This window comes from Pogoniulus pusillus, chromosome 1 (assembly GCF_015220805.1).
Source record: "Pogoniulus pusillus isolate bPogPus1 chromosome 1, bPogPus1.pri, whole genome shotgun sequence".
Taxonomy (NCBI): Eukaryota; Metazoa; Chordata; class Aves; order Piciformes; family Lybiidae; genus Pogoniulus; species Pogoniulus pusillus.
In genome coordinates, this window is record NC_087264.1 from 13,338,823 (window position 1) to 13,361,384 (window position 22,562).

At 43.8% G+C, this 22,562-nt stretch overlaps 1 protein-coding gene across 7 annotated transcripts in view; it reads right to left on the minus strand.

Annotated features, from left to right (window-relative positions):
* Positions 1 to 4,234: 4,234 nt before the first annotated feature.
* EVL (Enah/Vasp-like) overlaps positions 4,235 to 22,562 on the minus strand; it is a 173,949-nt gene continuing 155,621 nt past the window's right edge. For 4 of the 7 annotated variants that reach the window (XM_064175648.1, XM_064175737.1, XM_064175490.1 and 1 more), the window contains exons 6-14: positions 18,397 to 18,626; positions 17,637 to 17,758; positions 12,321 to 12,381; positions 10,160 to 10,226; positions 8,787 to 8,853; positions 8,620 to 8,682; positions 6,324 to 6,390; positions 5,889 to 5,946; positions 4,235 to 4,843 (exon numbers count right to left, since the gene is read on the minus strand). In XM_064175648.1, the coding sequence (XP_064031718.1) occupies positions 4,806 to 4,843; positions 5,889 to 5,946; positions 6,324 to 6,390; positions 8,620 to 8,682; positions 8,787 to 8,853; positions 10,160 to 10,226; positions 12,321 to 12,381; positions 17,637 to 17,758; positions 18,397 to 18,626 (773 nt within the window). In that variant the 3' untranslated portion in view covers positions 4,235 to 4,805. The remainder of the gene's footprint in view (positions 4,844 to 5,888; positions 5,947 to 6,323; positions 6,391 to 8,619; positions 8,683 to 8,786; positions 8,854 to 10,159; positions 10,227 to 12,320; positions 12,382 to 17,636; positions 17,759 to 18,396; positions 18,627 to 22,562) is intronic. The other 3 variants (XM_064175895.1, XM_064175813.1, XM_064175971.1) reach the window with 3 other exon arrangements.

Genomic DNA, 22,562 nt, shown 5'->3' on the forward strand with positions numbered 1-22,562 from the left:
ACTGGCACACAGTAGTAAATGATACGTTCTGGAGAACATAAGAGTACCTTTAGCTCAACGTCTTGTCTAATCTAATATCTTCTGGTAATTGCAGGTGGCAGAGATGTTGTATCTGCAATGCAATAGATGTATATTTTTGTACATTTGTATCATTATATTAGTAGCTGTTGTCTCACGTTCATTTCAGGGCTTTGTCTAAACCTTTTCTAGATGCATTTCTATCCTTAGGGTCTAACATTCAGTGTAGCTAATTTGAAGAGCCAAACTATGGCATGGAGAAACCTTTCCTTTACTCTTCTGCTAGCTGCTAGCATTGGTGTGCCCCTGGAGGAACTGGGCAGTGTTTTCTCAGCTTTTGAACAGCATCCATAACTTCATGGTTTTCATCCTTTTCCCCATGGCAAGTCCTTTTAGGAATGGAAAGGATCTAGTTTAAATTGCTGCTTGTTGAGGTTGTTAATAGTCCCATTCACCTTTCTTGGTTTACTTTGTATTACACCCTCTCTATGCAGAGGGGTTAGGAGTTATGTGTCAGTGAAGATGTTGAGATGTTAGGGTATTTGTTCCTAACCACTTTCTGTATAATTGTGACGATTTTTTCTCTATCAGCATGTGGCATTTCCAGCTATATAAGAGCTGCCACATACCTGGAACACGGGGTTGCTTTTCTCCCTGTGTGTCTCTTTGTGCTATCAACATTAACCTTCATCCTTCATTTTTACCCACTTGAATAGCTAAATCTTCCTGCCTACCCTGTCCAACTATAAACTTCCACCTACCCTCAGTAATTCCGTATCATCAAAAGCCTTAATGACCACACCTTTTTCCAAACATAACAAGATCTTGGGAATCAGGAGGTCAGATGCCATCTAATAAATTCCCTTCACTCTGGGAAGGTAACTTATTCCTGTCTTTATTAAGCAGTTGAGAGATTTATAAAGATCCTCTTTAACTCTTTCACTTGGAATTTTTCCTTTTCTTCTGGCTAGCCACACTTGTAAAAAGAAAAGGATTATTGTGAATTCTCATTGGTTCCTCAAAGAATGTTTTTAGATCTAGGAAGCCTCATTTCCTCAATAAACAGAGTTTTGTTTCTTCCTCCTACAGTCTTGGATCTAAAGATTTATTCTGTCTGTTTGCTAGCCTGGCACATCAGACAACTGCAGTAGCCTGCTGCAGTTTGTGTTATGCCTCCTCCATGTCCTCTCCTCCTTTTTTCTTACCCACTTTATTTTTGGCAGGTGGGCAAATGCTCAGTCTGCTCAGCAGTGCCAGATCCTTTGTGCTGCTGGGGCTGAACACCAGCTCATTCACAGATACTCTTTTAAGTCCATGAGCTGTGCTTCTAGAAAAGAAGTGGAAGAACAGGGCTTCTTCTGACACTTCAGACTTCACTGGTTCTTCAGCAAAGACCCCATTTGAGATCTGGTGGTTGGTTGGGTTTTGAGTGTGTGGTTTGGTGGTGGCTTGTTTGTTTGTTTGTTTTAATTACTAAAGCCTCATTTCTCCCAAAGGAAGCAGCTTTGGTGTTGGTTCTCCATTAACTTTTGTATCAGTGCTCATGTCAGCAAGCCTCATTTCTTTTATTACTTTAATGCTACTTAGTGCTCCATGATCATGTACTCAAATTCCTGTGTCCTTGGCAAGCTGTTCCTCAACTCTCTTGGCCCAGTTAGCAAGTTAATAGAAAAATGATAATAAAGATTATGCTATCTTCCTCAATCCAACCATTGTCCTTCTCTCTGTGGAGAATGACCTTATTTTGTTCCCTTACTCAGCTGTTCCAAGATGCAGTCACTTATGTGGTCTATGCGTTACTAGCCTAGATGGGCACAAAGGCTACAGTGTAAACAGGGGGCAAGCAAAATTTGGAACTGATTCTTATCCTATCTTCCATCAGTATTTCCATCGTGGTCCCAGATGGCTTTGCCCAGGCAGACCTATAACCCTTCTCTGCATTCTCCATCTCGGCAGGAATTTGGAGTGGCTGGAAACATGGGGCCTGCAGGTATGTGGTGCAAGATCAGTTTTAATGTGTGTGGGTGGTGCTGAAGGTGGTTGTGATTTTTGCCTTCTCCATGGGGACTTCTTGATACCACTACTGGTAATGTTGGCAGAAGGGTGGGTTTTTTTTCATAAACACAGGACATGTGGGTCTGGGTTAAAAGTATATGAAGAGAGCTACAGTGTTATTCTCTTAGCTTCAACATTAATCCAGATCTCCTTCATTCTCTAGCCACATTAATGCTCTGTCAAGAGGAGAAAGGAGGAACAAATAGTTGTATGAAATGTTGGAGCAGAGATTAATGCCCTGTTTAATTTCTCTTATGTAAAAATGTCTGTGGCTTGTCCTGTTGCAGTGGCTGAACAAGCCCAGCATGAAGGGAACAGGTGAACAGTGTCTGTGAGGGAGGAATAAATCCTCCAGCAGTGCTACTACTGCAAGCAAGCCACCTTGAGCATCCCTGTTGCTAGAGCTGTAAGCTGAGAACTAGCAAAGCGTTAATCAGGCCAGAACTGCTCCCCTGCCCCTATCAGCCAAGCTTACCCTGCCAACCCCCTGCACTTTGCTCCACGGCTATTAAGTGGCCCTGTGCAAACTTCAGGTTCTGTCTTAATTATACGAGGCCTGGAAAGGTAGAAGAAAATCAGAAAAGCTCATTTACAGCAGGTGGCTCTGTTAACAGAGAGGCTGTGCACTCAGCCCCAAGTACAGCACAGTTGTTACTGACCTTAGGCATAATGCCACATTCCAAAGCAAAACATGAACTGCACCAGCTCCCAACTTCCTGAGGCATAATCAAGCTTATGGGAGTGTTTCACAGAACAGCTGTGGTCACCTGAGGGGTGGCAGTTTTGAAAAGCACCTGCCATTGTCAGGTATGCCATTAAATGGGTTTACAATTAAGAAATGCATGAGCTACTGTGTAAGATTTATGCAACAGAGCATTATAGCCTCATCTGGTACTTATGCTTGTCTGTGTTCTTACTACTGGAAAAGCTCCTTCTCATGGTCCTGGGCTGCTTGTATCCTGGTGCCCATCAGTGTCTGTCTGCTTTAGTTTCCATGTGAACTCTCACTCCACAGTTTAACTTCTCTCTCACCGTCTGCTGGCATTAAACAGCTAACAGACATCAGGGTCAGTCTGGAGCTCACTGTGCATTAAACTCAAAATTGTCCCATTTCTCCACTACTTAATCTACAGTATAACTAAACAGTAAAAAGGACTCTTTCTTAAAAGGCAGATTGGGTTGAAAAGCACTGAAGGACAACTGCCCTGCCCTCCAAGCCAAAGCAGGGAACATTTCACAATAACTGCAAAACACATCCCACCCTACCTCCTGTCTTGAGTCTCCTATTGCTGCCAGCTGCTGTGCTCTGTGAAGTCTGGGTGATGTGTGTGAGGGTACAACCACAGACTCCCCTGGGCTGCTACACTAGGCTCTGGGCCTGGCTTTTAAAACAGAATTTTCAGGGAAGCCTGAAGCAAAATGAGTGGGCTTGGAAATCTATGAGATTTCAATATCTGGAGTCCAATCTCTTGCATTTTATGCAAAGTTGACAAGGAGATGGTATCAAGGCTGTTGCCATGTAGTTTGGCTAGCTTGTACCAAATTAAGTCAAGTAGAAATACTCAAGATGGTACTGGTAGAAAGAATGGCTCTAAAGAAAAAAAATGACTTAAAAGATGTGACTGGGTGTGTGCTGTGTCTTCTAGTCATAGGCATCTCAGCTGCACAACACTGACAAATAAAACAGGTAATAAATGATTCATCTCAAGCTTCTAGTTCAAGCAGTGCTGTGCCAGTTTCAGTTTGCATCCTCCCAATGCTGTCGGTAGCCTTGTTCTGTACAAATGCCTCCCTTTTATTTACTTAGAAGCCCTTACAAGTGTAAGTGATAGGACCTGTTTTTGCAGTGGAACAGTCAGTGGTGGCCTGAAGAGAGCCATAAACCACTGCAAGAAGTTGCTGAGGTTGCTAGAGCCTGCTCAGGTGATGGTACTCAGCCTGTGATGCCTGAAGGGACAGGCAGGCAAAAGCCACATCTTCCAGTAGAAGGAGGCCTTTGCACCAGCTGTAACATGCTCAGGCTCTCTCCTCACGCTCTGCAGCGCTGGCCAGGCAGCAGTGCCACCCCACAGTGAGTCTTGGTTGCCTTCTCCTTGTCATCAACTCAAATGACACAAAAGTGCAAGAGCTCAGGAAGGAACAAAACAAAGCAAGGCAGGGCCATGTGGACAATAAACAGTTTATTACCAATATGAACACAGATACTGTGATGCACTGACGTACCATTTTTTTATATTGTGATAACTCTGAGACAAAGAACTCGTTGGCTGACAACTAACATGTCTCTGTTTCTTCTGGTGATGCCACAATACATTTCTGTTGGCAAAAGGATCTTCATTTACATTGCAGACTACTAGTAAAATTACCTTGAAGTCATCTATCAAAAGCAAATGGTTCACGTGTGTTCTGATCTACTACTAAAAAGAAAGGTAATACATTTAAATAAGCAAATACAAAATACAAAAAAGGCTGACAAACCCAATGTGCAGTGTCAGATGAAATCTAAAAAATCCAGAATCTTAAAATTTAATATTCTTTAGATTAAGACTTTTAAAATGAAGCGAATCCAAGGCAGCAGCAAGCTTCAAAGTGTGCTGAGTCTGCTAATAAAAAGGGTATAAGAACAAAGACAGTGCCGGTGTCCTCGCTCACCATCTTGCATGACCTTGGTACACTTAGAACTGATCCGATCTTCCTAGCGTTCTTAGTACCGTCCACATGCTTTGCAAGCATTATGTTGTACTGATTCTACTCAACTCCTGCCGTATGGCTAGAAAACCAAACCAAAAAGTTAATGCACCGCGTTGTAGCCGGTGTGATGGAAAACGCTAAGCGCAGAGGTGGCTGAAAGTACACGCCGGTAAAAGGATGAGGGCAGGGAAAAAGGATGAGTAAGGGCAAGCAGTCAGCTGTTTGTTTGCAAACTGCAGTACTGGTTGAAGAAGCAGTATCTAGTTTATGTGACGGCCTTACTTTGCACTGAAATGAACTAGGGAGGATCAGAGGGCCAAGATGCTGGGACAGTAGCATATAGGCAAGGGTCTCCTCAACTGCAAGCTGCCCCAAGTTTTGCAAGTGCACAAGTCTAGGGCAAGGGAAATGGATTTTAGCTGGTTTACAGTCTCCTTTTTTTCCTTTCTCTATGAATCTTGATGGGAGTGCAGAGTGTGTGCATGCATCTTCATATGCCCTAATGTGTCCTTCAAACAGGTATTTGGCTGTGCCTTTCCATAATGGCCCTGAAAAACACATTTCCTCACATCCTCCAGGGCAATTTATAAAGAAGTACTGATACATCTAGCACTGTGTGGTGAACCTTTCAATTAAGTATAAAGATATGTGGGAAGCTGTAATTGAGGAAAGGTCTGCAATAGCTTTTCAAGCATTGGAAGCCTACAGAAGATTCTCAGGAAGCATTTTTGGTCTGGTACCTTCGTTAACTACTTCTTCTTGGACCTGTGTGGCCAGCTAATTACAAGTGATTTCACACTCCCTGCTAATGATAAATTGACACAGCATGGGCTACAGGAAAGTCCTTTCTCACTCTGTTTCTCACCTATGAGAAACAACAGCCAGTGCATTTCTAACAGGTTGGGGATGAAAATGCTCATCAACAGCACAAAAATAAAGTATGTAAACACAATGTCATGATCAAGGCTCAAATAAGATCAATGCTTGTTCTTCAAACGTGTATATAAATCAGAGCTGCCCAGAGAAGTCTGAAAACACCAGGGAACTCTCTGCAGTTCCTACCATCTTATCTATGGGAAATTAGTCATAAAGATGAGAAAAATAATAATTTTTCTCTTTCTTACCATCAATTATCTCCTCTTTCACTTTGTGTAACTCTCTTACAACTTCCTCCAATATTTCCTGATGAGACAAAACACAAGTCAGCTGCTCAGAATTTCCTTCTAACTGGTGGAAGAAAACGTAAGTTTAACATGGTTGTGCTTGTTCCCCGCCTCTGCTGACAATCAGAGCCTAGCACTACCAACAGCTACATCTGTGTTCCCAGGCCAAGGGTGTGGAAGATGCTGACACATTTCTTTGCATATTTCTGTACAGACATCTTGATAAAACAGCACTGAGATTGTGCTCTCTTGCTGCGCACCAGCTAGCCCTTCTCTAAGTACCTAGTTGTAGAGGAAACCAAAGGACTGACAGCTGCTCTGCTTGTACAGCGCATGCATGGGGGAAAATGGGTAGCTTGTCCAATCTCTTCAGTGTGCAAGACCTCTTTCACTCACCTGTTTCATTCGATCAAAATCTAAGGCATCCATAGCCACATCATTGCTGCTGCTCACTGGCTTCATCCTTGAGAAATGAGAGAAGAGCACAGAAAACCCAGTCAGTTCCCTGCAATGAACACTAAGTTACACCCACCTGATGATGTGTATGAAATCCACCCAAGAGCAGGAGCACCTACATTTGAGCACTGAAGTGGAGGCTCCCTCTTATGCTGTTCAGGAGCGTCGGACAGCCACAGAGCAGAACTGCTTCTGCTTGCACAACCTGACCCTCAAAGATACCACCTTTTTACTGCAAACATATTGGAGGGAGTGCAAAGACTGAACTGAAATGTTACTGTCTTTTTTGTGTGTGCGTGATTTCAGGCTAGAAGATGCTGAGATGTCTTCAGGGGATAAAGCCTGTTTTAAAATAGACTTCATTACAACATTTGCAATTCACAACCTAGATATTTGGTTTTCTCTCATATGCTGCTTTCTGCACAACTCTGTGTTGTCCATCCAGGCTTTAATTGGGTGCTAAAGTAATAGTAGAATACAGGTTATGAAAATATGATATGGAAAATAGTAGCCTTGGAAGGCCTGAGTCAAGCAGAGGTTGCTGATAACACTTTTCTTGGCTGAGGAACAAAACCAGTCTGGCCTTAATGGCTACTACATATAAGGTTATTAGTCTTTCAGGATGCAATTAGTCAGTGGGCTGAACTCTGAAGACAGCTGATAAATTACATGAAGAGAGCAGAAGCTGCTCGACTTTCTCTTTTAATCAGTAGCTCTAAACCACACACACACACACACAAAACCCCCAACAATTAACCATGCTATATAATTTGTAGAAAAGGCTTCAAATAACTTTATCATCATCTCTGGGTACAAACTGAGGCAGAGATTCTGCCAGTCCTGAGGGTATGCTTGATGTTGACCCTTTCTTGGGAAAACATTAACATTGCATACTGTCTTGCGGCTAAGATTGGAATTGAGACAGATACAAATGCTGTCAGACTGAACAGGAATGGAAACAGGTTACCACTGAAGCCTTTTGAAACCTGCCCCATTTCCCCAAAGAAGTCATTTGAACAAGCAAAGACTGCTCCAGGAGTTAAATTAAGAAAGGCTCTTTTTTTCCTACAGAATTCCTTCTTCTCCCAGGATGGAAGATAGTTGCAAAAACTTGATGTCTGCTTGGAATAGCTCACATTTCATTCCCTTTTCCCAGAACAAGGTCTTGCTGTATCTATTTGGAAACTTGCACACATTTCCTAGAACCAATATGCCCTGTTAGTTTTAGGAGAGCTGGAGAGAATATATTTTGCTCTGATAACACTGGTGCATCTCCTCTGAATGTTTGGGCAGGGCATGTTCCAGCACCTTTAATACTGTACCAAGAAGGGCATACAGTTGCCACTGGCAATTTCCTCTCTGCAAGCTCTGCACTGTTGCATACAGAACAGCATAAAATAAAAGGGATGTCTCTTTGCAGTGAAGGTTAAATGTGTCTGTGTTCTACATCCTTATTTAGCTTATCCATCTATTTCATTGTTCAGTACTGCAATAATAGTGGATAGTCCTGAACCAGCACTAAAAATCTTTCTTTAGCTGTTCATCATCAAACTTTATCTCAGTCTCTGGGGATAAAAAATTGGGTAGTGATACTGCAGCTTAGCTGTTCTGACCAATGGGTACTTCCAGAGTTCTACTTGAGGCTTCTTGCCTTGTGATACATGCCAGCTTTTGCACCCCATGGTTCTGACTGCCCTGTAGGTGGCTGTGCTTTTTTTACAGCTCGATGTTGTTAACTTATCACACCAAGCTTTGCTCTCTTTTTTCATGCACCTGATGCATTTGCATGGATGGAAGAATAAATTCCTTCCTCCCATTTTCAGGCTGTTCAGGTAACTTCTGCCTTTGCTTTTGAATTTCTGCAGAGGTTGGACAATGAAAAGATCTCCTAATGGCAAGGTCTTCCTGAACCTGCTGTAAAAGATGCTGCAAAATCTGCCTTCCACATGGCATAGCACACTGCCAAGCCTGTGCCTCTGATTCACGAGCATGAAAACTTAAGCACTTGCTTAAGTGCATTTAATGTCTATGATCATGTCCCCACCTGAGCAGGGGGACATTTCCATGAAACAAGTCTTTGACATGACACACTGTACCTTCACACTTTTTGCAGTGATAAAGCAGATTGTAAGAGAGTGAGTAAAAGACATGACAGAAGATGAACATTAGTGCTGAATGATGGGATTAGCCAAAGGACAAGCCACAACAGTTAAGAAGCCAGGCTGTTAGCCAGTACCTAGAAGACACATGGGATTGTGTAGGGCTCTTAGCTTCACAGCTCTTCACCACTGATGGATTTCTACAGCAATGGAATGAAACAAGACATGAGTTGTGCAAGTGCCATGGGGACAGCACGACCATCCCGACTGCTGGCCAGCCTCAGGGACATGCCGTGCAGCTCACCTAGAAAGTAATGAAGATACAGGCTTTTCAACAGAATTGCTCCTTTCCCATGGCTTCTTCCCAGAGTCTGAAAAACAAAAATGAAAAGTTACTTCATTCTTTTTTCTCTACTAATAAAAACATGATGAAGTTCATTGTCCTATACAGCTGCTTCCATTCACTGAGGATAACTAAGAAGGACACAGGAAAACAGGATTCCTGAATGACTGCAGTTGTGTACATTATAGAGAAATCACTGGAAAAGTCTGCTTAATGATTCCTCTAACTAGGGACTGGGTAGTTAAACAGTACTAAAAAGACATGGAACAGTAGGAGGAAAAGCATAAATCACTTCTAGTACAAAATAAGGTCTTGCTGCAAGTCTTGTTTAATTCAGTACACTTCTTTGTATTTTAAGTTAAACAATCTTAGAGGTTTTGTCTGCATAGTTTGCAGAGAATGAGTGTATCTAAAAACCAGCCCATAAGATCCTCACTATGTGAGTCTCCACAGAGAATTTAATTTAGCATTGTGCCCTCACTTCTAACTGGCAGAACATCCCAAAAGCTGCACTACATATCCCATGTTACTGAAAATGCTCACTGTCCTCCCAATCTCCTACTGTGCTAACAGTCTAAAACAAACAGAAATGCTTCAGAGGCATGAAGAACACACAAGGATTTGCTCCTCTGTGAGGTTCTGAAAAGCTCTCTAAAAGAATTGTGGGCATTCCCGGGAAATCTCTAGATCGTGGTCCTCATTTACATACACCTTTGTCTTGGGTTACTCCCCTGCCCTTGCAAAGCATGCAAATCATGGCTTTGTTCCAAAAGAAAGCTGGAATGGTTAAATACTGATTTCCTTAGGAGAGATTTCTTTCAGCATTTATGAAAGCAAATGCTGACTCAAGGGTGAATCTGACTGGCTTGCAGCTTTTCTACTCAGTTATTTCAACTCATCATAGGAAAAACAGATTTCGGTAGCTCTTTAATGTCACCTAGTAACTCTCAGAATCAGGGTTACTACTAGGTCAAGGAAGGGTAACAGTTTAAGGGTCAAACCCTAACTGTATAAAACAGGACAGCTACACTATCAAAAGTAAAATAATACAGCTTTTTGCTTTTAGATTTAGGTGCAAAATGTTGAAGATGCAGATCCTTAGCTACATGGCTAGCCCTCATTAACTAAACTGGCTGTATTGTGAGTTTCTTGTGCTGCTAAGCATATAAAATCATCATTTCTTGCTGAGTACAATTTTTAAAACAATAAATCTTTGGGAATTTTTCTATTAGTTACTGCTGCTGCACTTAGAAGCAGGATGATGGAAACCAGAGTCTAGAGGTTGCAGACATGACTAGATTAAGAAGACAACTACAGCACTATCTATTGAATACCTGACGTATTTTGCTGCTGCTGGGCAGGACCTCGTGTACTGGGTGAAGGAGAGGTGCTAGCATCATCCTGCAAAGAGAAACCAGAACATCACTGAATTTAAGAGATGAAGCACAGAGTCCTCTTCTACTCTGAAGACCAGCTGCAGCACAGGTGGTACAAAACCAAGTTTCTGCCAAGCATGTCCAACAAGCAATCCTGCCAAGGCCTGGGCTCAAGTTCATTTAAGCTTCAACCTTTCTCTGTCTTTAGCATGGCAAAATACATATTTTATTTATTTTTTTCACTCTAAATATTGCCACCTTTTCATGATTCCACTGAATCATGCTCATCCCAGAACCACATAGAATCATAGAATCAACCAGGTTGGAAGAGATGTCCAAGATCATCCAGTCCAACCTATCACCCAGCCCTAACCAATCAACTAGACCATTCAACCAAAGAGCCCAAATTACCACTCTGAAGTACAGGCTGCTGTTGTCTGAACACAAACCTTCCATTTCTCAATTTCAGAAACTCTGTACCACAGGGAAATGGAGACAGCTGAAGGAACAGGAGGTCAGATCTCACCTCATTTTTTTTTTAGCCCAGGACAGCCACTGGTACCAGTGAGAATAGTCCAAGTACTAACAGAATCACTACTCATAAATCAATACTCCTGAGTAGAAGACTGAGTACTGCATCACAGATTTGAATGCCTTTTCTGGGATCTGTGAGCTAGACCATCAAAGAGTTTTACTCGTATATGTAGCAACACTATTGCTCATCAGAGCTCAAAATACACATTCACTGTGTATTGTGACACAGAATTGTACCCAGTTTGGCAGAAGACACTCTCAACTTAAGAGTGTTCACAAGATACACATTAAACTGATGTTCTCTAAACCAGCCTTTTAGAAAAACTGGTGCTACTGAAACGCTTGATTTGGGATATAAATTAATGCAGACCTTCAAGGAGAGAGAAAATGAGTCAGAAGGACAACAAAGGCTGAGCAGTTAGAAGTTAAAGGGTGCCTTTCATCTCAGAGTATATAGCTGAAACCACCTTTGAGGCAAGACTAAGAGCAATGGCTCCACAGCAGGTTCCATAAGGAAACACCATACTTGAAGCATCCATTGAGGAACATGTGAAAAAGAACTACTTTTCTGTTTAAAAAGTGCAAAGTGATTGTTCCTGGTCCTGCCACAGACCTTTGGACTGAAGTGAGACCTGCATTTTCCAAATTAATTTCCTGTTGAACATCTGTTACTTTGTGTTTGAGTGGATTATCTCTTCATAGGTGATATGAGGCACATGTGATACTTTATGGACTTGCAGCCAGGGCAGAGCCTTCACAAGCATACTGGATAGCAACAGAAAGCCATCACACAGGAAGTGACAGCATCAATCCTGGCCTCTCTTGAAACTCAAAGATCTCCCATGCCTTACCAGTTCAGCAGGTAAAAGAGTGTTTTAGTTTGCACAGTGAACTCAAAACTGATGCATCAAGTTCAGTGCAAAGACTGAGTCAAAGGAAAACTCTTGTTTAATTGCTTTTGTGGACAACATAGATAGAACAGTTACAACAGAAATGAATCAAAGTCCCCAAAAGTTGTCCAAATTCTGTCTCATTTCAGTGTAAGTATCATGAGCACATATTTTAAATTCTGAATAGCCTAATGGTTAATACACTGTTTCCCCTTTACTGCCATCCCATCAACCCTCTGACAGATTTTACCTGCACTGTGGGGTCTGAAGAGAGACGATTCTTGCTTCGAATGGAGGGTGGCAGTACAAAGTTACACCACGTTGCTGATGTTCAGCTTAACTGAAGCCACACATTTAAAACATGAAATGTGAATCTGACCTCAAGTTGACTTGCATCTTGTTGAAGGGCAAGAATGTATTGTATGCTACAATACTCATATCAGACCATAAGAAAGTGCCTATCAACCTGGTTTGGACAATACCTCACCTATGAATAAGGTGACAATACTTATTTATAGGTGCTATTTCCTAGAAAGGTGGAAACAGCCACATTTAGCTTTTGATTGAATGCTGTTCCTGGACCAGCACTACTTGTCATTGCCTGCCACCCACAGAGAATGAGCACAGGTCTTTGGCTTACAAGGCAGCACATCAATAATTTGCAAGAGCACAACGGTGAGGAGTTTTCCACTTACGTTTTGGCTTTCCTCCTCCTTTTTGTCAGCTGGCTTGTCTGACTGCGACGCTGCTTTCCTCCTTTGCAAAAGAAGATGAGACAGGACACAGTCAGTCCTCTAGAAACGCCTTCCATGTAGCATAGAATCATAGAATCATAGCATCAAGAAGGTTGGAAGAGACCTCCAAGATCATCCAGTCCAACCTATCACCCAGCCCTGTCCAATCAACTAGACCACGGCACAAAGTGCCTCATCCAGGCTTTATCTGAACACCTCCTCTTTTAACACAGAGGACATTTTGTCAGTCACTGCATTGCCTCCTTCAGCAGATAAATTAAATGATGTGCTTTAGCCAGCATTATTTGTTCAAGTTCATATCTTCATTGTGCTATTTGATCTGGGCATAATGTAATCACCTTTGATTACAGATATTGCTATCATCTGTTATGCATGTAATTAATTAATCACCATTTAATTAATTTCCTATTGTAACACATCAGATGTGTTGCCACCAGGTGATGCCATTTGCTATTAGCTGGCTATTGGAGTCTCCTCCCACCCCAGGTGCAGCCACTTTGCGCTCCCTGCCCACTCCCCTTTATATTCTGCCCCAGCAAAGTGAGAAGCTCCAAATTAGGCCCATTGTGGGCCAAGGGATCCTCCGCCTGACATCCCTGGTGAGTCCCCATGGTGTGCACTGGGTGAATTGGTGGAGGATTTCAAAGGCCGGGGGGCCTGGTGGCCCCCCGGCTTGCTAGGGTTAGGCTCAATAACCATTGCAATGTACAACATCATCCACGGGTGCTGGGTGTGTGTCCTTGCTGGAGCTGACTTCTTTTTTTCTGGCAGAACCCAAGAATTCTCTAACTCTTCAGTCTCTTTCCATCATAACACATTCAACATAATATCTGGATCAGTCAGGTTCAAGAATCTAGCTACACAGAGGTGGTTCTCAAGCTAAGACAGTCATATTTACCACATCAACTTGGTATTTGTCACGTTGGTCTGGAACACCTGCTTAAAGTATAGAGATGAGAACCAGAAAGGAAGCTATGAAGTATTCAGAGTTTCACAGCCTTAGTTCTAACAGTAGATGGGGAAACAAAAAATAACTAGAGAAAATACCCTGGGCAAGGGAGGGAAAAGAGCAGTGTATGGTGTTTGTTAACCTGAATTAAAAGAAGTAGCATCAGGCTTTCCAGGAGATAGTTTGTGTTTAGAATTAATCTGGGCACTTATGTAGCCCATTGTATGATAGAGCACTCCACAAGCAGTAATGAACTCTGCTGCCAGGGAGAGAAGCTCCTTCATTAACTCATTTCCAGGCATGTTTTCATCTCCATACCACAGACTATCTCCAGAGCAGCCCTAAGGATTTCCTAGTCTTTACTTGAATGTGAGGATTGTGATTCAAGGAAACAGGTAGCAGAGGTAGGAATTTGGTTTAGGTCACTTTAGTCTCTCTCTGGTTTGGAGACTGTCTTTTAACTTTATGTCCTTAAGTCATTGCATGCAATTTCTGGATTGCCAGGTGCAATCACAGTGTTAGGCACCTGTATGGCAGAACATGCAATGTCAGAGTGAAAGGGTCAAGAGGTGTTTTAAAAATGTTACAATAAAATCTGCTCCAAAGATGCTAAACCTCAGAACCACAGAATGGTAGGAGGTGGAAAGGACCCCTAGGGATGATCTAGTTCAACGCCTCTGCTAAAATAGGTTCACCTAGATCAGGTTGCACAGGAAAGTGTGCAGGCAGGTTTTGAAAGTCTTCAGAGGAGACTCTACCACCTCTCTGGGTAGCCAATTCCTGTGCTCTGACACTCATAATGAAGATTTTTTCCTTTATGTTTAGATGGACCTTCCTAGGTCACAGTTTGTGCTCATTGTCCTTTGTCCTGTTGCTGGGCACCACTCTTGAAGAGTCTGGCCCCACACTCTTGGCCACTCACCAGATTTAGATATTGAAAAGCATTGATAAGATCCCCTCTTGTTCTTCTGCAGCCTAAACAGCCCCAGGCCTCTCAGCCTCTTCTCATAAGCATGATGGTCTGGGCCCCTGGAGATTTTGACAGCCCTCCACTGGGCTCTCTCCATAAGTTCTCTGTGCCTCTTGAACTGAAGGGCCCGGAACTGAACACAGTACTCCAGATGTGGCAGGGTTCCACGTGAACAGCAGCTGAACATGTAGGAAGGTTGATTCAGACTCTGGTGGGAATTATTTACTTAGTTCATCCTAGGGAATGCAACAAAGACTGGATGTGTTCAGTTGTGCAGAATTTTGATGGAGCTGAGGAATCTGGATCTCAGCAATATAACTCAGTGAGAGGGGCAACAGCATCAGACAACATCTATCAGGGGAACATAGTGTGAAGAGCATAAGGAAATGCGTCCAAGGGGAGGAAGGAAGTGCAGCTGGGTATGAAACTACATAAGAAAGGGATAGCTTCTCTCTAGGGCTTATGAAGTGGTGGCTTCTTCATCCTACATAGGAGAAACAACCCAGAGGGGTTTCTGAGGACCAGTCCAACCCTCCTGTAAAGTGGCTCAGCTGGGTATTTCAGTGATGTCTCTTCTCAGTCAGATTCAACAGAATTTTACCACCCATTCTATATCCCCACATGCCTGTTCCCATCCAGAGAATAGGCTGTGGCAGTGCTCCCAAGCGATGGGAAGATGGTCAGAAAAGTCCTCCAACCCAGGTCCATCCCCACTCGGGAAGATCAGGTACCATTTCTGCCCAGCCAAGACCCCAACTTCCTCCAGGCTGGGAAAGCTGTGGCTGGAGATCTGGAGTCACAAAATGAGTGCAGCCTGGATTTTCAAGTGCCAACAACTCACCAAAGGCTGTCTCAAATCCAATTCAAAGGCAGCAGAGCTCCTGAGCCCTGTAGTCTCAGGGCTGACAGTGTCGGTGAAGTGTACAAAGTTGAGTGAGGACCTGAGACACTCGCTCAGTCCTGCTTCCTAAGGAGAGGCAAAGCTTTCTGAGAAGCAAGTGGCTAAGGGCTGCAACGCATCCACTGGAGCAGCTGGACATGAGAGTAAACAAAGATGTTGGTTGTCTAACATCAAAAAATGGAAGTGGCACTTAAAAAAGCTGCTGAGTTTCAAAACACTGACACAAGTTTGTCAAAGGATTATTTTTTTCTTATTACTGGCAAAAGAAAAGCCTCACTAGATACACAAATTGGAGGATTTGATGTAAATTTGATGAAAACTCTGAGCAAAGCACATGCATGTGTTTGCTAGGCAAACGTGGGAATTATTTCCAGATATTCAAATGCTTAGTAATTTTGTTAGATCAGCAATATTTTTTTATAGCCTTTCTCTAATATTTACTGGATTCTTCCAAGAGAAGAAGTTATAACGATTACAAATGCAAGCAAAGGAAATATTTGCCAGCGTGAGGAATCAATGTTAGTTTTGTATCCTGCAACAAACTTAACTGGTCTAGAAATGATAATGGTTTGGTCATTATTCTGCTTACACTTCAGTCCTGGAGCAAAGAACCGTTCTCACGGCAGGCACTAAACTTCGAGAGATATTGTTTTATACAACCTGAGCTCTCAGAACTGACTTCCTCTGTTACTTACCCAGCATTACACACGTTCTCTGTTTCACAGTATCACCACCAAGGTTGGAAGAGACCTCACAGATCATAAAGTCCAACCCTTTACCACAGAGCTCAAGGCTAGACCATGGCACCAAGTGCCATGTCCAACCTTGCCTTGAACAGCCCCAGGGACAACGACTCCACCACCTCCCCGGGCAGCCCATTCCAGTGTCCAATGACTGACTCAGTGAAGAACTTTCTCCTCACCTCCAGCCTAAACTTCCCCTGGCATAGCTTGAGGCTGTGTCCTCTCGTTCTGGTGCTGGCCCCCTGAGAGAAGAGAGCAACCTTCCCCTGGCCACAACCACCCTTCAGGTAGTTGTAGACAGCCATAAGGTCACCTCTGAGCCTCCTCTTCTCCAGGCTAAACAATCCCAGCTCCCTCAGCCTCTCCTCATAGGGCTGTGCTCAAGGCCTCTCACCAGCCTCGTCGCCCTTCTCTGGACACGCTCAAGCATCTCAATGTCCCTCCTAAACTGGGGGGCCCAGAACTGAACACAGTACTCAAGGTGTGGTCTAACCAGCGCAGAGTACAGGGGCAGAATGACCTCCCTGCTCAGTTCTTTCTGTATTGAACACAGTCACTTAAAAAATAGTAATTTTTACCTCCTGGTTACCAGCTCAGTAAGAGAAACCTGAAACACAACACCAGGTTATTTCCTTTCTCTCTGCCATCACACATGAAGAGGGTTTTGCAGCCAACAGAAGTCCTCTCAGTATCGGTTTTACAATACATGCCCAGACTGCACCCTTGACTGAGACTTTTGCATTTCCAGTTACTTCCATGGCTTTGTGAAGCAAAATTTAGGAGACAATTCTCTTGTTGTCAACTCCCAGGAAAGGATTTGCAGTTGTTATTTTTTAAAGTAGTACACTGCTCACAGCAGTACAGGTGCTCTTGCTAAGAGAGTGAAAAGATTCAACCCTGATCTAAAGACACCACGTCCCACTGCCAAAAGCTGCACTGGGGCACATTTAGGCTAGAAACACAGATCTTTGTAGTACACCTATTTCCAAGCACATAAGATGTCCATTTGTCTGGCTTGCTTGAACAGAGCTAGATATCACAGCATCTGGTCACCAAACCATACTTGGCTTACAGACATCTTCCAGTTCCCAAACCATAACAAGGAGCTTAGGAGTTACAACTTGACAGAACATTACTGATGGAATCAGCAGGGAAAGAAAAGCAACAATAATTTGAATAATTGAGTGCCTTTTGACAGCTGATAGCTGTGCTCACTTTAGTGGAGAATAATTGGTTAGACTGTCTGCAACACACTGACAACTGATAATAATTTAACTGCCAAGACGTTGTCCTTTTATTGTACTTACATTTGTATTTTGGGGCTCAGTATCAGGAATGTTATGCACTAAAGAATGATTTGTCTAAGTTCCTTCCATAGTTTACTCTTTCCAAACACAGTAAATTTGAAATAGATCTGTAAAGTGGCAAAACCCCAGAGAATATATTTATCACCCTCTTTGAAGGTTACCATACTGCAGGATTTGATATAGAAACTCTGCCAGGTTATCATTGCTGCAACACCTACACCTTCATATTAAAGACCAGGTGATGCTGGTAATTAACACCTATGCAGGACCTACCAAATTGCAAAGAAGCACCAAACGTACCCATTGCTAACCAAAATAAACAGAATCTTGTTGCACGGTTTGCTGCAGGGTTTATGGTAGTGCTTGCTTTATATCTGAGTACAAACCTTTTTGCCAGTAATTTATTCATTTCTTCCATTAGTCCTCCTCCGCCTCCTCCGCTACTTGTTCGATTGGCATCGCTCTTAGAGACCCCACTGGGGCTGGACCCTCCTGAACCATCTTCTGGCTTAAAAGAGAAATTAACATTGGGATTAATGAAGTTTCACTTACAACCGCACCCTTAATGATCAGTTTTGCTAATTACTAGGAGCAGCGATCACAATCACAGCCCAAGACCAGAGACAGGTTTTGCCTTGGGAAGAAGACATGCACGGAAGAGTCAGGGAGAGGCAAATATGAGGGTAAATGATAAAAAAGCCCACAGTGCTGTTTGTTCATGGTTATGTTTATGCATGGCTACACAACTCTCACCTCAGCAGACACCTACTGATGTGAAGCCAGTCTCCACTGGATTTTTTCTCCACTAGGTTTTTATAAGCATGGTGCAGTTTTAACCACTTATAATGACTGAAAGCATTACCAGATAGCATAGTGGTGGACTTTGATGAAGCAATTAAATCCTGGCAACATGAGAACTTGGAGCCATTTGCTAATTAACATTTTCTAAAGAGCAGAAATTCTTCCAAACGCTTCTTGCTCAGCTTTATTTGCACTACCAACTCACATTTGAATGTTCACCTAATGGTCAGCTGAAGCGTGTTTCACCATGTTTCACACTGGATTTGCAGACCATTACACCAGCTGAGCTGGGCCTTCCCATAGCAGAGAAGAGCCCATCAGGGAGTCCCAATGCCACCTCCTTACCCGTTGAACTCTCCTTAGTTTGGCACCAGCCAGAGCTGCTGCAAGCCCTGACACTGACCCATCTTCAGTGCCAGCTCCTTGGCCAGCACCTGCTGGCAGCGGAGGTGGTGGGGGTGGTGCAGCTCCCATGGGTGGTGGAGGGACTGGGGGCGGTGGTGGAGGTGGGGGCCCCCCGGATGAAGCAGGGATCACAGCAGCACCACTGGGATGACCAGGTGGAAGTGCTGGGCCTGAAATTCAGAGAATACAAATTAGACATGAAGCATCTCCTCCAGCCTGCACACAAAGCCATGTTCCCACTCCCAAGACCATGACCTGACTGCATGAGGAGTGAGCAACGCAAGGAAGCACCAAGCACACAGAAGAATGGGAAACAGTGGTTGCATCAGCTACAGTTGTGTCCTCCTGCAAGACTGTGTCACTGATAAACTAGCCTCTCCTTTCTCTTCCCCCCCTGGCAGGGGTAGTGGTTCATCCTGTGTGGAAATAACACAGACGGTGCTTCTCAAGTAGCACCACCTTCTGCTTCTCTCGGTTTTCTACATGGAGGTAATAAACTACATCAGCCAACTTTGTGGACTTGGGTTAATACATTACTTTCACCAGAATCATGCACTACAGCAACACATCCTCCTTTCCACTGAACAGAAAGCAGGTGGCCTCAGCCAATCTTGCAAAATAATGGGGGAAGAATCCAGCTTCAAGAATCTCTAGGCTCATCAATGCTCCTCAAAGCAGCAGCCTGTTGGAGGGCTGATGGTAGGTAACTCCATCACAGTGTTTTGTCTGTCTGTAACGAGCCAGTTGAGCAAACAGACCTCCCCAAGGGTACTTCTCTCAGAACACACTGTTTCTCATTTATCATCACTGGTTTGGTTGTTCATTAAGTGCTACTCTGAAAGACAGGTGGGTTCTAACATTTGATTTAACACTAGCAGCCTGGTCTTCTCCTTATCTAGGTTTTCTTACAATACTGCCTTATTTCCATGGTTAGTTCTTCACACTCCTAATCCTGTTCTTGTAATGAGCCACAGCTGCTATTAGACATACTTTAAACATTTCAAGCTTTCTTTGGTTCACAAACATAATAGCTAGCAGTTCATTGTGTGCACAGTTAATTGTAATTGCAAAACTACACCTACCTAATTAGAGGCCAGCCTGAGGCCAAAGCTGAACTGAATCAAAATAATGGACTGATGTCAGTTTAAAATAACTTTATTGAACTAAGTGGGTTTCAAGGACTTGTATCTGCTGAAGGACTAAGCCTCCAGTGGTCATAATAATATTTTTATCATAGAATCAACCAGGTTGGAAGAGACCTCCAAGATCATCCAGTCCAACCTAGCACCCAGCCCTAGCCAATCAACTAGACCATGGCACTAAGTGCCTCAGCCAGGCTTTTCTTGAACACGTCCAGGGATGGTGACTCCACCACTTCTCCGGGCAGCCCATTCCAATGGGAAATCACTCTCTCTGGGAAGAACTTCCTCCTAATATCCAGCCTATACTATTCTAGACACATCATTTAAGCATTATACATGGCTATAAACACGAATGGGTCCAAGTCACAAAAGATACAATCTGAATTGCAAATACACTTGTAACTGCACTAACCCTGCAGGTTTTAGATGAGCACTAGAAATCAAGACTGTATGTAAAATGACAGACCCAAGCTCTTGATCTGTCTGCAACGAAAAAGGTTTGCTGCAATGGTTATAGTGACAAGCCTTCAGCTATAAATGTAGTTTGCACCAGAAATAACACTTCTGGAGTGAGATGAATTTACACAAGCACTGGGGATTCTGCACAACTATCACAAAATTCATGCTATATCTTTTGCTGGTAACAGAAATACCACTTAAGAAAAAGAGTGAACCCTGCAGCTGCTAATAGTATTGCTACACAGACAGCAAGTCTATGGCAGAGCTGGCCTGCAGCTTCAGAAGAGCCCATCTGGCATGTTTGCACCAGCTGAAAATAGGGGTTGTTTGAAACTTGCTGTCAAATGTAGTTTGACTGTGTTGAATGATATGAATCTCCTTCAAGGCTAAGACAGTAAGAATATGCATTGCAACAACCCAGCTACAGGGCCCTGGTTCTGCAGTCTTTGCTTTTTTTACCTTGCTTTTAGCTCAGAAAATTCAGTTATGAATGATTTTGCTACTTTGCCTCATTGGTTTCAGAAATTACATACAGCAGGACCAGCCTTGGGTCTCTCGGACCTTTTCCTAGTGGTCATGAGCAGTGCCAATGAGGCTTTTTAAACAGCTGAACGCTAAGGCTTTAAACAGGTTGCAACTCATTTGAAATTAGTACTTACTCAAGTGGGCAATGGCTGATGAAGTCATGTAAGGAGGGGTCCTCCTGGGCATAGTCACCTCAGATATAGCAGCGTTAGGGGGAGGCAATGGAAGACAGTGTGACGTGGGCTGATACCACTGCTGTGGAGGACGCAATGATGGATGAGAGGATGGGGAGGGAGCCTGGCCAAAGAAGCTGGGAGAACTGGCGATGGTGGGAAGCAGGGGGAAGGGTGCAGCTCCTAGGTGTGGAAAGAAGAACCCATCCACACTTTTCACCTGGGTACCAGAGGGGCCTAAAGCAATTTGTCCTTCAGGATGGCCATTGAGACATACATTTGCTGAGGTCTCCTGACCTGCTTTGTCTGTGGATTCCTTGACCCTGTCAGGTGGGACAGGAATCACAGGCAGGATGGTGGGACCACATGGTTGCTGGACATCACCCCTCTCCAGAGGTGATGAATTTGTGGCAGAGGAAGCAGAAGATCGAGGAGAGCATGAAAGAGAAGAGCGCCTGAGAGACTGGTGAGAAGCAAAGGGAGAGTGAGAAGGTTGGGGAGGTGGTGGAGACAGCGAGGTTTGCTTGACACCAGGTGTTAGGGTCCTGTGGTTTATGTAGGCTGGAGGAGAGGAACCTGGTGTCATTGGCAGCTCGGAGGCCGAGTGCCTGTGCAGGAGCTGTGGGAGCTCTCTGTATCTCTGTGGGGAATTGAAAGAGGACTGACTAGCAGGCTTGGGGACAGCAGGTGCCAAAGACACAGAGCCGGCATGACACTGGGGAGGAGGCACAGCACCCAAGGCAGGAGCAGTGCAATTACTGCTGGTGGGAGGAGGAGACTGAGCCTGAGAAGGAGGAGCCTGAAGGGTGGAAACTAAAAGAACAGAAAAGACAAATGAATAGAATAAGATGGGTATGCAGCAAAGAGTGAAACAAGGCAAAGCAGAACGGAGAAAAAGAAACTGTGAAGTAAATGCAAACAGAAACTCAAAGCAAAGAGGAAAAGGTGTAGTCACTGGCTTGTGGGTTTCTAATGCTTGGTGGTTTCCAACACTTGGCAGAACCAGAGGGCTCTGTAGAGCAGGACCCTGGCAACACAATTAGGGGCTGTATGTTCCCTCAGGACTGTGCAGAGCAGGACCCTGGCAGCACGGGATAGGCTGTGTACTTCAGTGCCAGTAAGGCTCATCTAAACTTCTTGTAAATCTGAGTCAGGATCACAAGCAACACCCTTGCACCATGGGCAGCTGCAAATGACAGTGGTGGCCACCTTGTAGCCTGGGAGGGGACAGCCAGAAGCCCCACGGGAGGCAGGATTTTGGCTGTGTTCTCTCGCTGACTAAGGTATGTGTGTATATGTGAGCTGTTTTCAAGTGAAAAACAAAAAAGTTCCAACAGCTGAGGAAAAACATTCCACTTACGTGGCCAGATTAACTGAAAAAACTTCCCCCCCAAAAAACCCCAAACACAAGATGGCCATCTTGGCTTGATCACTTTGCCTTCTTTCAGAGCAGCAAGGCCATGCTGTGTAGTCATGAACTATTCCTGTCATCTCTTCTCTCAGCTTACTACAACTTAATATGTCATAGAAGATTTTTGTAAGCTCATTAAATATATTTTTTTTTTCATTAAGCTCACAGAAGAGTCCTTGCTTCATGACCACAAAATCCCCACCAACGAGCATCCAGAGCTGTATTTCCCTCTGCACTGTGGCAGTGCCTGACCTGCCACGTCCAGGACACCAAACCCTTTCTGTTGGAAACATGGACTCACTCTTGTAGTGGCTGTGTTACCTCCTCTCCTCATGCATGTGGAAGAAGCACAGCCAGGTGTCCTTGGTACATTTAAAATCCCCCTCAGCTGCACAA